The 13,188-nt window shown below is 37.9% G+C and overlaps 1 protein-coding gene and 1 long non-coding RNA gene across 2 annotated transcripts; both read right to left on the bottom strand.

The window, feature by feature from the left end:
• Nucleotides 1-2,246: 2,246 nt before the first annotated feature.
• On the bottom strand, nucleotides 2,247-12,312 carry gltpd2a (glycolipid transfer protein domain containing 2a). Its single transcript, XM_089124768.1, has 5 exons — nucleotides 12,229-12,312; nucleotides 6,833-6,962; nucleotides 6,664-6,725; nucleotides 6,304-6,476; nucleotides 2,247-5,168 (listed from the first exon to the last, which is right to left on the bottom strand). The coding sequence occupies exons 2-5, from the start codon at nucleotides 6,903-6,905 to the stop codon at nucleotides 4,604-4,606; spliced, it is 873 nt and encodes a 290-aa protein (XP_088980894.1). The 5' UTR covers nucleotides 6,906-6,962; nucleotides 12,229-12,312; the 3' UTR covers nucleotides 2,247-4,603.
• LOC148970684 (uncharacterized) lies at nucleotides 7,702-10,625 on the bottom strand. The gene is made up of 4 exons (XR_016148310.1): nucleotides 10,501-10,625; nucleotides 10,346-10,418; nucleotides 8,334-8,443; nucleotides 7,702-7,959 (listed from the first exon to the last, which is right to left on the bottom strand). It is a non-coding gene; the product is annotated as an uncharacterized LOC148970684 (long non-coding RNA).
• Nucleotides 12,313-13,188: the final 876 nt, after the last annotated feature.

Genomic DNA, 13,188 nt, shown 5'->3' with positions numbered 1-13,188 from the left:
ACAGCAGCAGCAGTAGCAGCAAAAACAACAGCAGCAGCAGCAATAACAGTAACAGCAGCAGCAATAACAGTAACAGCAGCAGCAATAACAATAACAGCAGCAGCAATAACAGTAACAGCAGCAGCAATAACAGTAACAGCAGCAGCAATAATAGTAACAGCAATAACAGTAACAGCAGCAGCAGCAGCAATAATAGTAACAACAATAATCGCAGCAACAACAACAATAACAGCAGCAACAGTAGCAGCAGAAACAACAGCAGCAGCAGCAATAACAGTAACAGCAGCAGCAGCAATAACAGTAACAGCAACAGCAGCAGCAATAATAGTAACAACAATAACAGTAACAGCAGCAGCAGCAGCAATAATAGTAACAACAATAACAGTAACAGCAGCAGCAGCAATAATAGTAACAACAATAATCGCAGCAGCAACAACAATAACAGCAGCAACAGTAGCAGCAGAAACAACAGCAGCAGCAATAACAGTAACAGCAACAGCAGCAGCAATAATAGTAACAACAATAACAGCAGCAGCAACAACAATAACAGCAGCAACAGTAGCAGCAGAAACAACAGCAGCAGCAGCAATAACAGTAACAGCAGCAGCAATAACAGTAACAGCAGCAGCAATAACAATAACAGCAGCAGCAATAACAGTAACAGCAGCAGCAATAACAGTAACAGCAGCAGCAGCAGCAATAATAGTAACAACAATAACAGTAACAGCAGCAGCAGCAGCAATAATAGTAACAACAATAATCGCAGCAGCAACAACAATAACAGCAGCAACAGTAGCAGCAGAAACAGCAGCAGCAGCAATAACAGTAACAGCAGCAGCAGCAATAACAGTAACAGCAGCAGCAATAATAGTAACAACAATAACAGTAACAGCAGCAGCAGCAGCAATAATAGTAACAACAATAACAGTAACAGCAGCAGCAGCAGCAATAATAGTAACAACAATAATCGCAGCAGCAACAACAATAACAGCAGCAACAGTAGCAGCAGAAACAACAGCAGCAGCAGCAATAACAGTAACAGCAACAGCAGCAGCAATAATAGTAACAACAATAACAGCAGCAGCAACAACAATAACAGCAGCAACAGTAGCAGCAGAAACAACAGCAGCAGCAGCAATAACAGTAACATCAGCAGCAATAACAGTAACAGCAGCAGCAATAACAATAACAGCAGCAGCAATAACAGTAACAGCAGCAGCAATAATAGTAACAGCAATAACAGCAGCAGCAGCAATAACAGTAACAGCAGCAGCAATAATAGTAACAGCAATAACAGCAGCAGCAGCAATAACAGTAACAGCAGCAGCAATAATAGTAACAGCAATAACAGCAGCAGCAGCAATAACAGTAACAGCAGCAGCAATAACAGTAACAGCAATAACAGTAACAGCAGCAGCAATAACAGTAACAATAACAGCAGCAGCAATAACAGTAACAGCAGCAATAACAGTAACAGCAATAACAGTAACAGCAGCAGCAGCAATAATAGAAACAGTAATAACAGTAAGAGCATAACAGTAACAGAAGCAATAACAGCAGCAGCAATAACAGTAACAGCAATAACAGTAACAGCAGCAATAACAGTAACAGCAATAACAGTAACAGCAGCAGCAGCAATAATAGAAACAGTAATAACAGTAAGAGCATAACAGTAACAGAAGCAATAACAGCAGCAGCAATAACAGTAACAGCAATAACAGTAACAGCAGCAATAACAGTAACAGCAATAACAGTAACAGCAGCAGCAGCAATAATAGAAACAGTAATAACAGTAAGAGCAGCAGCAGCAATAATAGAAACAGTAATAACAGTAACAGCAGCAGCAGCAATAATAGAAACAGTAATAACAGTAAGAGCATAACAGTAACAGAAGCAATAACAGCAGCAGCAATAACAGTAACAGCAATAACAGTAACAGCAGCAATAACAGTAACAGCAATAACAGTAACAGCAGCAGCAGCAGCAATAATAGTAACAGTAATAACAGTAAGAGCATAACAGTAACAGAAGCAATAACAGCAGCAGCGTAGTAGATATATTCTGCTAAGATTCTGCTCATATTAACACAAACACTGTATGCGTATTAATTGTCTTTGCAAACTCACTTCTGGGGAATATTTTTATGCCAAACTATAGCAGTTAACACACATGCACACAAAGCAGAAACAACGGCTTATGACAAGACAGAAGAACATGTCATTTTCATACAGAGAGAAATATCTGAATGATGCTACACACTGAGAGCTTTATTTATCATCTTGTGTAATAAGACTTTGGTAAAAGCAGATGTAATTCCCAATCTGATCCTCTGTGTGTCTCCATATAAGAAAGAAACAACAACAAATATATCATTTAAATCTCAATTGTTTCTCCTGGATCAGCCATTCTCAACTGGTTTTGCTTCAGCACACTGTACAAAATATGTCTATGGTGCAAAAGCAACAAAATTATTTTCTTAAAATCAAACAAATGAAATGTATTAATATTATCATAAACGGTATGACATGAGCTGAATTGGACAATTGAGAATGTTGGTTTCTAAATGTCTCTTGAATCCAGTTTCTACCATGTGACGGAGGAATTTCTGCTGAAATATTGCACACATAACCTTTGACATCAGACACAAAAGATATGAGGGGTGTTTTCTGATAATTCTGTTTATTTTACTATCTTAACTGTGCATGACTGAACTGCTAGCTGTGTGCTCCTGTTTGCATTGATCATCGTTTCTTCCCTGCCCATCACTATCTGCTCATCACACACTGCACATTCATCAGTCGTGACCCACCAGTTAAGAAACATAGACGTATGTTCCTGCTTTTCTCTTGAGAATAAGACCCAAATAATCATGGAATCATAATAATGTCTATCGTAGAGTTTCAGGAGAGATAATGTCTCAAACTGTGTTCAGATTTGCCAAGATGAACGGACTAATTTCTAATCAAATGCAGGCATTGGAGGCTCAGAGAAACATATGAGACAAAGTTGATACCATAAATATAAAGCTTTGAAAGAGCTGTAACATTTGAGTATTTTTATGTCTGACACAGTTTGAGCAACAGTAATCTGTTACTAGTAAACTAGTGAAATGTTTCGACTTTCTCTGATAAACCGCTCATAAATAATTTATCAAATCTATAAAAAAAAACCAAAGTGAAATAGCGACATCTAGTGTACAAATAAGTGATGAGATCAGAGAATGTCTAATTGAAGAGAATTGGCACTGGCTGGTTACTTCCGGGTTCTGGACTGGCTGCAGTAACACGTCTCTGTCCATGAGGGGGCGCTCGAGTGCAGAATGAATGGGAGTCAATGGGGTTTCACCCCCAGAAATCCACTTTCCTCAGGATGTAATTTTTTGTCAAGTAATTTGAAAGTTGCATTCAAAAGGGAGGGCTAAGATAATACACTCAGCTGAAAATTGCATTTTTAAGTTCACTTATCTGTTCTAAAAATCCGTTCAAAACTGTGATGACGTCACACAATAGCAGAATGCTAGCGTGTTTCCGGTCAACAATGGCCTAACCTGTAAGAAATCAAAAGGACAAACGTTCATTCGACTTTTGGCCTATAATCTACAGTATATTGAACTTGCGGGATCAACAATAAAATCTATATTGATTCAATGACAAGCAGGAGAAAGAGACACATTTAGCCGTTTAGCCCCATAGACTCCCATTCATTCTGCTCTCGCCCGTGATCACCCCCAGTGGAATTATAATGGAACTGCAGCCAAGATGACACACAACGGGGCTAATAGGAAGTGCCAAGGCTCTCTGTGAGACGGGCTCTGGATGAGACACATTATTTTCCCCTGCTGGACCAGAAGATCCCAGATTCTTTTCACACCGACATGAAGAAAATACCAAGCAACCACATAACAACATAATATAAGGCACTTAAAAAAATAAGGTGGATATAATATGTTAATGTTAAAGGCCCACTGAAGTGCCTTGGAATGGACAGATTTGTATGATGATGCGTTGGCATTATTTCCACTGAAACAGGAAGCTTAGGCGGGATATATTGGTAGGCTCCTCCCCCTTTTCAAATAGCCAATAGCGTTTAGTTTACCTCACAGACTGACAGCAGCACGGAAGCGAATCTGAGCGCTGATGATACGCTGGATTCAATGGTAAAGCTGTGAATACATTTTAGAAATGTGAATACATTTCATTCTTATCCACAGTACAGTTGGAAAACAATAAAACTCGGCGTTTGAGTAACCGAACACACATCTCCAACCCATAATGCTCCGTGACTGTCAATGGTCACTTTGGCCAGGTGGTGTTGATACGATAGGAGGCGGAGCTTTAGATTCTAGAGACCATTTGATTGGACAGAATATGTGATGCGAAGTGAAGTCATAAAAATCTGTATCCATTTTAGGAAGTGTGGGACTATAAGTTTTGAATGCTTATATTGCCTAAATGTGAATTTTGTCATTGTTTAGGAACACACCACCTTATTCAAAACCTTAAGGCTAACATATCGTACTAAAAGCTAAAAAAAGTAAAATTTTAATTTCAGGGGGCCTTTAAGATCCATATATCTCTGTTGTGTGTGAGTGTTTGTATGTGTGCTAAGGCAAGTCCAGCATGTTTCTCAACTCCAGCTCTCTCTGTGTCCGTCGGTGAACTTCTTGGATCGCCGCGACGACGACGTGGATCACAGGCTCCGCCTCTTCCTGCGTTTGCACACACACCAGCTGCAGGAAAACTTTGCGGTCGGGCATCGCATGAAACACCAGCTCGGCCGCGCGCTGCACAAGCCATGGATGATGCGGCGCTAAAACCTCCAGGTACGCGTCGCGACATAGTTCGCCCATGCTACGCCCCTCGCGCTCCGTCACTAGCTTGTCCAGCAGAAGCTGTAACCACAGCAACGAGCGATGGAGGCGGAGCAAAGTCCGACTCCCGGAAGGCGTTTGACTGTCGAAGGAGACCAACCCCCTCTGTAGCTCCGCCTCCAGCATGGAACGCACCGAATAGTAGGCGTGGCTACGGCGAGGGGGCGGAGCTACACGCTGAGCATCATCAGTCGTAACGATTTTAGAGTCTTCCAGCGAGAGCTGTCGGATGAGTGTGATCTTCTCCTCAACTTTATGAGTGAAGAAGCCCACCAGAGGGCCCAGAGACTCCATGAACCTGACCAGACACAACATCAGTGTGAGACTGAGGAATCATCGTATGAACAACACATTCGGCATAGTTATTGTTACATAAATATATACACACTATAAACAATGTTTCTTTGGAATGTATAATAGAGTTTTTGAATAGATTAATAAATACTTTAACAAATGTATTGCTCATTGTTAGTTAATACATTAACTTATGTTAACTATTATGTCCGCGAAAGTAGGTATTTGAAATAATCTCCAATATTTAACGAAAGATTCGATTGCCAGACGTGGTCTTAGATGCAAAGTTGCTGAGAATGCGTAGTTCTACCATATGTATGAATGTCGTGTGCGAAACATCGTGTGAAATACAATCCTTTACGAACATGAAAAACGCAAAGGCGCCAATTTCTTTTGAATTTCTCACATGCCTCTGGGGCCGCGAGTCAAACACGCCCACTCTGAACATTTTGCCGTCATAGATCGAAATTTGTTCCATTTTTTTTTTTTTTTTTTTTTACAATTATTGGCAGTCACATTGGAATCTTCCTGCACAGTTTTGGTTCTTATCGGGTGAAAAAAACTAGGACTAGTTCGCAAAAGTAGGCTTTTCGCTAGGGTCAAGATCGAATCCAAGATGTACAAGAAAATTGTTTGTCCTGAGCCAAGGATCCAACAAACACTCTTGACAAACGGTTTAGGAGCCATTACGTACTTTTGACCGCTATAGCGCCACCATCAGGCCGATTGGGGTGAGCTTTGGTGCCGCTGGAGACTATGTGAGTACTACCGTCCCTCAAAGTTTCAAGTCTCTACGATTTACGGTTTGGTCTCCCCGATCACTTTTAGGGGAGAATGCTGATGCTTGGGAACAATTACAACAGTGTTTCAGCGCCACACTTTTACGTCTACGAGTCAGTATCGAATCCTCTCATCCCTATTCGTTACAGCTTTAACAGTATCACGAGAGAAAGGGTAAAATATGTTACATTACTGAATACCCTAAAACACTCAACACCCCCCAAAGGACAAATCTATCAAATTCTAAGGTTTATCTCAACCCTTTTTTCTTTTCTCGTCTATCCTAACCTCGTTTTTAAAAAAAATGTATATGTGTTCTGTACGTATTCCTGCAATAAAAGAAAAGAAGGGTATCCTACTTGATAAGCTCCTCCCAGCAGAGCAGGTACGGTTCCAGCAGCACGTCGGAGGCGGGGCCGAGGGCGGAGTTTAGATGCTGGAGGAGGCGGGACACTTGGAACTGCTGTCCAGCACACTCTGTGATGATGTCATTTCCTCCGAGCGCATCATCAGTAACAGCAGCCTGAACCACCTGGACAGGAAGTGAGCGTCAATCAGCACTAGTTAATGTCAAATAACAATATAGACTGTTTCATAGCAGCTTCACAGAGATAATATGAGATTACAGTAACAGAGATTGTTTACAGCAGCTCTAGAATAAAGTTATTGTCCAGATAAAGTGAAGTATTCAAGTTTAGTGTACTTTAGTCACTTCTCACCTCTCTGTTCACACTCAGACAAGGCCGCCACGACTGCTTACAACTCTGAACTGTTGCTTGAGCTGCAGAGAACCGGAAAACAACAGAACGCGGTTATTCAAGCTCGAGGGGGTTGTGTGTTTGTGTAGGGTGTGTGTGTGTGTGACGGTGAAAGGTTGTATGTACTCACGCAGCCACAGTGAGCTGAGAAACAGCAGCAGACTCAGCGTGACTGCGGTCACGACACACCGGCGCATTCTCATCGCTACAATGTCTCGTTCTCGTCGTCCGTGACTCCTTCGTCTCTCGCTCTAATGCTCCTAATGAACAGAGGAAGACTCAAATCAGCATGACCTTTGAACTGTTGTGCGTGTCACTGATTCAGGCTTGTGTAAAGAGCAGGGTTAAGCTGAACTATAAACACAACTGTGCTGGCATTTGAACATAGAATTACAACATGACATTCATATTAGTGTGGTAGTAGTTTTAGTAGTACATTTCATTTGTCAATATGAATTATCCATAAACATATGGATTATTTCCAGAAACCAAAACATTAAAAATGTATATTTTTATTACTTTAAATGAAATAAGCATTAACTGAAATATAATAAAATATTTAATTTCAGCTAGTTTTCAAGACAACGATTCTAATTTTCGTTTAGTTTGACTTAAATAACAAATTAAAACTGAAATATAAATGTACATACTTAAAAAAATTACTAAAACCTTAACTAAACCAAAATAAAAATAATATATAATACAGTTAGAATATTAATAATAAATATTATTATTTATAATAAATATCAATAAATGATTATATATGATCATATTTAATAAATAAACCTAGTTTATTGTATAAACCATAGTGAAACGCTTGCTTCTCTTTCTAGAAAATTTACCAGAACTTAATTTTAATTTTAAATTGTAAATATTGATTGTTTTGACAGTATTGAACCATGTTAGGAGAATGTCTGATCTGAGAATAATTATTAATCAAAATGTATGAGGCAGTTTTGCATTTCACACTCATAAATTAAAACGAGACAAACACACACATCACATTGAGATTAGATTTTTATTTGATATATTACACACATTGCTTTGACATGAGATAAACACGCAGACAGAGTGATAAACTGGCTTTCATACTTGCACACAAACAAACATCACAGTGTTCACTGAACAACCAGAGCCGCTCATGATGACATCACCACAGTGGGAGGGGCTTAGCACTGACAGACAGCTCAGACAGCCAATGGCAGAGCAGCGTCCTGAGTTTTAGGGCAGTTTGGATTGACTCTCTGCCTCCTGACTCTGAAACACAATTTAAATATACATTTATAAATAATATGTTTAGATAATATAAATATAACAAGATTAAACAAACATATTTTGAAATGTGATTATTGCAAAACAACAGTCTTGATGCTTCACACTTCTAATGAAAAATCTGTTGTGTTTTATATGTAACATGTAGGAAATGTGTTTTGCATTATGTGTTTATACATTAGTTGGCACATGGCACTAGATATTATAGATATTATGATTTTAAATGAATTAATACTGTGTGTGTGTGTGTGTGTGTGTTGAGCTTATCCATATTTATTCATTTTCTCTCAGGATTGGCGTGACTCTGTATTAATAAACTTATGTCCCGTTCAGTGTGTGTGTGTGTGTGTGTGTCTGACCCGTCTTCCTCGTCCACGAAACACAATGTTCAGTCCCTTGTGCGCAGAGACGTGTTTGAGTGTGTGAGGTTGTTGCAGCTCTTTCAGTAACTCTGGGCTGCTCAAACTCACTGCAGGAGAAACACACACAGGTAATTGCATTCATACATCAAGTTGCAGCCCATTCTCACCCCCAAGGCGTCACCTAACTGACGCCTTGGGAAGCATTTGGACATGCTTCAATATCTGACGCTTTAGGCGCCCTTTAGCGTCAGTTAGATGACGCCCTAGGATCGCGTGTACCCTACCCCCACCCCACACCTAAACCTAACCGCGTCCTCTAACAGACGCTTTCCTTTAGCGTCAGTTAGATGACGCCGTAGGATAGCGTCATGTAAGTGACGCTAAAGGGCGCCTAAAACGTCAAATATTGAAGCATGGTCAAAGATGACGCCTTGGGGTGAGAATGCGTTGCAAGTTGCATTGTGGGATACAGTATTTGTGAATTATTGCGCATTTTGTAGGTCATCTGAGTGTTTCATACGTTAAAAATATGACATAAAAAACAAAATAATGGCATAGTATGTTTCAATTTCAACCTCTTATGTCATGATTCAGATTTTTTAAATATATAATAATAATGTAAATATACGGTAAGACTTTACAATACGGGTGCACTAATATGCATTAATTCATGCTTAACTAATACACAGATAATCATGAGTTAATGTATAACTAAAGAAGAACTAAACCATTAATTAACAATTACTGGATCAGCAACTAATATCTAGTCTATATGATTAATAGATTAAGTAATACATGAATTGCTATTAATTCAATGTGTCATTGTGTATTAATTCCTTAATAACATATTTTATTAACTAATAGTGTAAATTAATGTGTTAATTATGCACTTCTATGCACTATGCACTTCAACTTCCAGTTGTATGCTTTAATTAATCATTAGCTAATGATTTGCAAAGGTATCATTATGTTATGACTTTACTTGTTGGGGCACATCATTATTAACTAGTCATTTAGTAATTGTAGTAATTTTCACATGAACTTGCGCTAACAATGAAGTAATTAATCATGTATTAATGCATATTAGTGTACCTGTCATATTATCTGGAAGTTAAAATACAAGGCTTTGGCTCATTCTGGTAATTAACATATTAATTAACACTATTGGTTAAAAAAATGAGTTATTATGTAATTAATCCACAATTGCATATTTAATTAAAAACAATTCATGTATGAACTAATACATTAAACCTTACAGACTCTTAATTAGTTCCTAATGTGGTAATCATTAATGAATAGCTTAGATGATAATTACTTGCACAATAATTCAGTATTATCTGTGCATTAGTTAAGCATCAATTAATGCTTATTAGTGCACCCTTATTGTAAAGTGTTACCAAATATACATAGTAAAGATTAAATAGACTGTCATAAATGTCAAAAAATTAAGATTAAACAAAGCATCTTATATTGCCGAAATAGGCTTCAATAGTTTCTCAGAAGCGGACGTTGTCATATTTGGGTAAATTGCTATATTGGTGAATGAGAAACTAATTTAAATATATTTTTTCATGTCTCCATTTGCTCAAATAGCAAAAGGAAAACTCCACAATAGTGTTCGAACAACTTTCGAAGAGAGGAAAAAATAGAGAGAGACTGATAACAGCACTCGAGAAAAATATGTCAATTTCACGGTCACCATCACTGTATTAGAAACACCCTCACACCAGCGTTAACATTTCTTGAAGCAAAGTCTTATAAATGTATATTAATAAAAAATAATAATTTAAATCTAAAAAACTGCAGGGTTTATGACGCTGATGACATCATCGCTCTATGAAAAATGTCCGTCGTATCAGATTCACTCTAACTTAAGCTTGACACTGCTTTATTTGTCCTTTTATGTCTGTTTATTTAGTTTATTCATTGTACCCCTGACTGAAATTATAATTCTTAAAATTCAATAAAAAAAAATAATAATAATAAAAAAAAGTATCAGATTCACTCACGCGTCTGTTCAGCAGAAGTCGGCGGGGAGGGCGTGGCTTTGGTTGGAGTGGTGGGCGGAGTTACAAGAACGGTCTGTAATAGTAATAAAGAGAGGCAATCGGATGAAATCACTGGTGGTTATTTCATGTTTTATCATTAAGAGAGTTCCTCTTACCTTAGTTTCTGCCATCGCTGGTCAACCATGCGCTCACAATTCTGATCAAGTCAAGTTATAAGGACAAGACGACGTGTCCAGATGACGTGGGTAACGGTCAGCGGTTTCAGCATCAACTACCAAAGCACTTAAAGGTACTAAACAGTTATTTTAGTAGTTACTGTATTTGTATATCTAAATATGATCCGGTCGCTGTGAGAAACTTGTTTCTCTCGTCATTCACTGAGATTAGCCTGAAGTCTATATTCTGCAGCGACATTAATCATTTACTTACTTTATGGCTCTAAAGTCCACTGAAAACACCCTGGAAAAAAGAAAAAGTCCCCGTCTAAAATAAAAACACTATTCCCCTGTTTTGACACACGAGTCAGATTTGTTGAACTGTCTCTGCAAAACTCTACACACAAATCCCTTCATTTCTCATTGCCTACACCATGTTGTCATTTAGTACGGAGGCGTATTGCATTCATTTGAAGAAAAAAAATCTACTCTGTTTTTCTGAATTAATGAGTTAATTTTTCATGAGAAAAAATTTTTTTCTCTGTTTTTCTGAATTAATGAGTTAATTTTTCATGAGAAAATTTTTTTTTGCTCTGTTTTTCTGAATTAACGAGTTAATTTTTCATGAGAATTTTTTTGCTCTGTTTTTCTGAGTTAATGAGTTAATTTTTCATGAGAAAAAATTTTTTTCTCTATTTTTCTGAATTAATGAGTTAATTTTTCATGAGAATTTTTTTGCTCTGTTTTTCTGAATTAACGAGTTAATTTTTCATGAGAATTTTTTTTTGCTCTGTTTTTCTGAGTTAATGAGTTAATTTTTCATGAGAAAAAAATTTTTTCTCTATTTTTCTGAATTAATGAGTTAATTTTTCATGAGAAAAAATTTTTTTGCTCTGTTTTTCTGAATTAATGAGTTAATTTTTTGTGAGAAAAAAAGTTTTTGCTCTGTTTTTTCGGAAGTAACTCGTTAATTCAGAAAAACAGAGCAAAAAAAAAAAAAATCCATGAAAAATTAACTCATTAATTCAGAAAAACAGAGCAATTTTTTTTTCTCATGAAAAATTTACTCGTTAATTCAGAAAAACAGAGTAGATTTTTTTTCTTCAAGTGAATGCAATACGCCTCCGTAATTTAGAAAGCACTAGACTAGCATTTAATATTGTTCACTCTAGTCAGCGCAGCTTTAGCTCAGTTAGCACACAATTAGTGGAAATCACAGACCAATCAGAACAAGGGCCAGAGTCGGTTCATTCAGTTTTCAAACAATGGATCCAGAAAGACATGAAGGAAGAGGTCGAGGAAGAGGATGAGGAAGAAGAAGAGGATGAGGAGGTGGATGAAGAGCAAGGAGACAAGTCTCAGATTAAATTTGTGCCACTCTGCCAATGTCTTATGACTATTAGGGAGTCTTGGCTACGAGGAAGGCCAAATTTGAGTCGCTTCGATCATGAAAACCTTCTTGGAGAAACCCAGGTAGATGTAGGCTACTAAAGACTGCTCTCAAGTGTATTTTTGAGAGCTGTATGTACACATGTAGCTGTTGCACTATCAACTGTAATAAAAAGAAAAAGGTTTTCTGAATGCTTCCATTTTGTAAAAAGGATGTTACAGTTACAGTAATCAGTATTTCTATTTTTCTAGGACACAGAGACGATGAAATGGAAGAAGCCTGCCAAATATTTCAGTTGTTGTGTGCCAGCGGGGAACAGGCATGCTAGAGGATTTTACCCGCGGCCTGGCTAGAGTCAGTATCCTGCGGATGAGATTCTCTGGCCTGACCCAGACCAAAGACGGGATGCTGTGGCGGTGTAACGTCGTGCGGAGAAATAGCGCTGAGACTGGAACCAGACGCAGTGTAGCCAAACTCAGACAGGAACAGGATTCAAGGAAACAAGACGACTCACAGATTCAAAAAAACACCAACGTTAACATACATTCAACAACTAACAAAGACAGGATAGAAAAAACACAGGGCTTAAATAATCAAGGACAAAAGTGTAGAGTTTCATTTTGACCTGAAAATAGGGGGAACTGGGTGAGACATTATGGATTTCTGTTTACTGTTTTGATCATACGAGGCACAGTTTCAAATAAGAAATTGATAAAAACTGTAAACTAAATAGATAGTGCATTGGCGCCACCTATCGGCAGTATGGACCAGAAAACACTGACATCTCTTCAGGTATCAGGGCTCTCAGTCATCGTTTTCAGCTCCTCCAGGATCCACACTGAGCCTCACACACCGCCCAGAGCAAAAGAACTGCACACTACACTGTAAGTAGGGCTGGGCGATATATCACACGATATTGTTATGCACATCTAATCAGTAAAGCCGGTTCCTTGATTAGTAGTAAATCACCTTCACCTGCTTTCAGATGGATGATATGAGTGTTAAATTAACACTCAAAAGTTAATGAGATAATTAAGTTATTAATTGAGTGATGATTGAGCATTATTGAAGACACCTAAAGCAGAATCACAAGGAGAAAATCTAAAATTGTAAGCCAATGTTATGGCGATCAGTGTTTGCTTTAGTGTTGGGCTCTTGACACTTAAACTTACATTTTTAAACTTTGTCTGCTGTTATTGATTTATAACAGTCAAATAAACAAAGAAAACTGTGATTTGATAGTGTTGGTTATGTTTGACATAATCATACTGTGATCTGAAAAATTTAACTTATTCAGA

This window comes from Pimephales promelas, chromosome 20 (genome assembly GCF_988280905.1).
Source record: "Pimephales promelas chromosome 20, fPimPro1.hap1.1, whole genome shotgun sequence".
Lineage (NCBI taxonomy): Eukaryota > Metazoa > Chordata > Actinopteri > Cypriniformes > Leuciscidae > Pimephales > Pimephales promelas.
Note: the sequence above shows the minus strand (reverse complement) of the source record. Positions and strands in the feature narration are given on the sequence as shown.

Bases quoted from the DNA above. Each gene is read 5' to 3' on its own strand.
- gltpd2a (XM_089124768.1), bottom strand. From the start codon at position 6,905: ATGAGAATGCGCCGGTGTGTCGTGACCGCAGTCACGCTGAGTCTGCTG. The intron at 6,726-6,832 runs GTGAGTACATAC...GGTTCTCTGCAG, and splicing joins TCTCAGCTCACTGTGGCTGC to CTCAAGCAACAGTTCAGAGT. The intron at 5,169-6,303 runs GTAGGATACCCT...GTGTCTGGTCAG, and splicing joins TGCTGGGAGGAGCTTATCAA to GTTCATGGAGTCTCTGGGCC.